The 1,533-nt window shown below is 65.5% G+C and overlaps 1 protein-coding gene across 1 annotated transcript in view; it reads right to left on the bottom strand.

Annotated features, from left to right (window-relative positions):
• Positions 1–1,533, bottom strand: part of SH3BP2 (SH3-domain binding protein 2) — a 10,466-nt gene that overhangs the window by 6,419 nt on the left and 2,514 nt on the right. Inside the window, 1 exon segment of the mRNA XM_010835691.1 lies at positions 168–837. Within this exon segment, the coding sequence (XP_010833993.1) occupies positions 168–837 (670 nt within the window).

Raw genomic sequence — 1,533 nt, 5'->3', positions numbered from 1 at the left:
TCTGGAGCAGGCCTCAGGGGCAGCCGGTCAGTCCAGGCGGGTGGGCGATTAAGGAGCCTTGCTCCCCCGTGCCAGGGCTGCCTGGCACCCACGTGGGCTGAGAGCCAGGGGCAGGGAGAAGGGGTCACCAGAGGGTAAACATGCCAGGGAGGAGTATCCCAGGGCAGGGAGGGTCCTGTGCCGCACAGACTCACTGGAGGTGCGGGAGCGCCGGCTTCTCTGGCCGGGGCAGGACGGGAGGCCGGTCTGCGGCCTCGGGCATGGGCAGTTTCAGCGGAGGTGGCCGGGGGGCCACGGGGGGCACACGGGATCCAGGCCTGGCCGCCTCCCCCGGGGGGCTCTCTTCCACCATCTTCAGGAACTTGGGCTTGTTGGCCGGCACAGGTGGGGGCTCGGGGGCAGGCGTCCCCCGTGGGGACAGGTGGAAGGACTTGAGCTTGTCACAGTTCCGGGAGGCAGCCGTGGCTGTGCTGGAGGGGCTGACCCCGTGCGCAGGAATCCGGGGCTCCAGGCTGGGGCTGCTGTTCTCAGGGAAGCAAGGGGCTTTCCGGAGGCCGGGCCCGGGGGGCAGGATGTTGGGCGGGGGGTCGCTCATCCTCCGGGAGACGGCTGGCACCCTGGAGCCAGGCTCCACCCACCGCAGGGGTGGTGGCTCCCGCCTGGAGTCCTCGGGGGCCGGGCCGGTGTCCGGGAGGCCACGCTTAGGGGGCGGGGGTGGCAGCAGGGGGCCTGGACCCTTGGAGGTGAAGGAGTGGGCGCGGGGCACCTCAGAGAAGACTGGCTTCCTGGGCGTGGGCACGGGGGGCGGAGGGTAGGCCGGCGGGTGGATCAGGGGGTCTGCAGAGCAAAGACAGCCACGTGGTAAGCGGGCGTCCCCCGCTGGAGGCTGAAGCTGCACCCCCTCAGTGGGCGGCAGACAGCCAAGGCCCCTGCCCCTCAGCCTGGCTGCCCCACAGCCCCCCACACCTGGCACTCCTGGTGTGGCCTTCCTTCTGGGTCTGGCCCGCCTCACGCCACTGGGCCCACCCCAACTGCCCTCCAAAGCCTGGGAAAAACTTCCCGAAGCCCAGGTGCCACATCAGGTTCCCGGAGGGGGTGCAAGAGAGAGAGAAAACACCAGGAATCCTCCCAGGATTGGGCTCAGAGGGCGGCTGGGACTCCCACCGACAGGCGAGGAGGAAGGGTGCGAGCTGGCTGGGGGGTGACATGTTGGGTCTGGTCATGACACATTCAAGCTGCTACAAGACATTTAGTGGATGCTGAGTGGACTTGATGCTTTTGAACTGTGCTGTTGGGGAAGACTCTCTAGAGTCCCTTAGACTGCAAGGAGATCCAACCAGTCCATCCTAAAGGAAATCAGTCCTGAATATTCATTGGAAGGACTGATGCTGAAGCGGAAGCTCTAATACTTTGGCCACCTGATGCGAAGAGCTGACTCATTGGAAAAGACCCTGATGCTGGGAAAGATTGAAGGCAGGAGGAGAAGGGGATGACAGAGGATGAGATGGTTGGATGGCATCACCAACTTGATGC

The sequence above is a fragment of the Bison bison genome, unplaced genomic scaffold (genome assembly GCF_000754665.1).
Source record: "Bison bison bison isolate TAMUID 2011002044 unplaced genomic scaffold, Bison_UMD1.0 scf7180017845555, whole genome shotgun sequence".
Classification (NCBI taxonomy): domain Eukaryota; kingdom Metazoa; phylum Chordata; class Mammalia; order Artiodactyla; family Bovidae; genus Bison; species Bison bison.
Note: the sequence above shows the minus strand (reverse complement) of the source record. Positions and strands in the feature narration are given on the sequence as shown.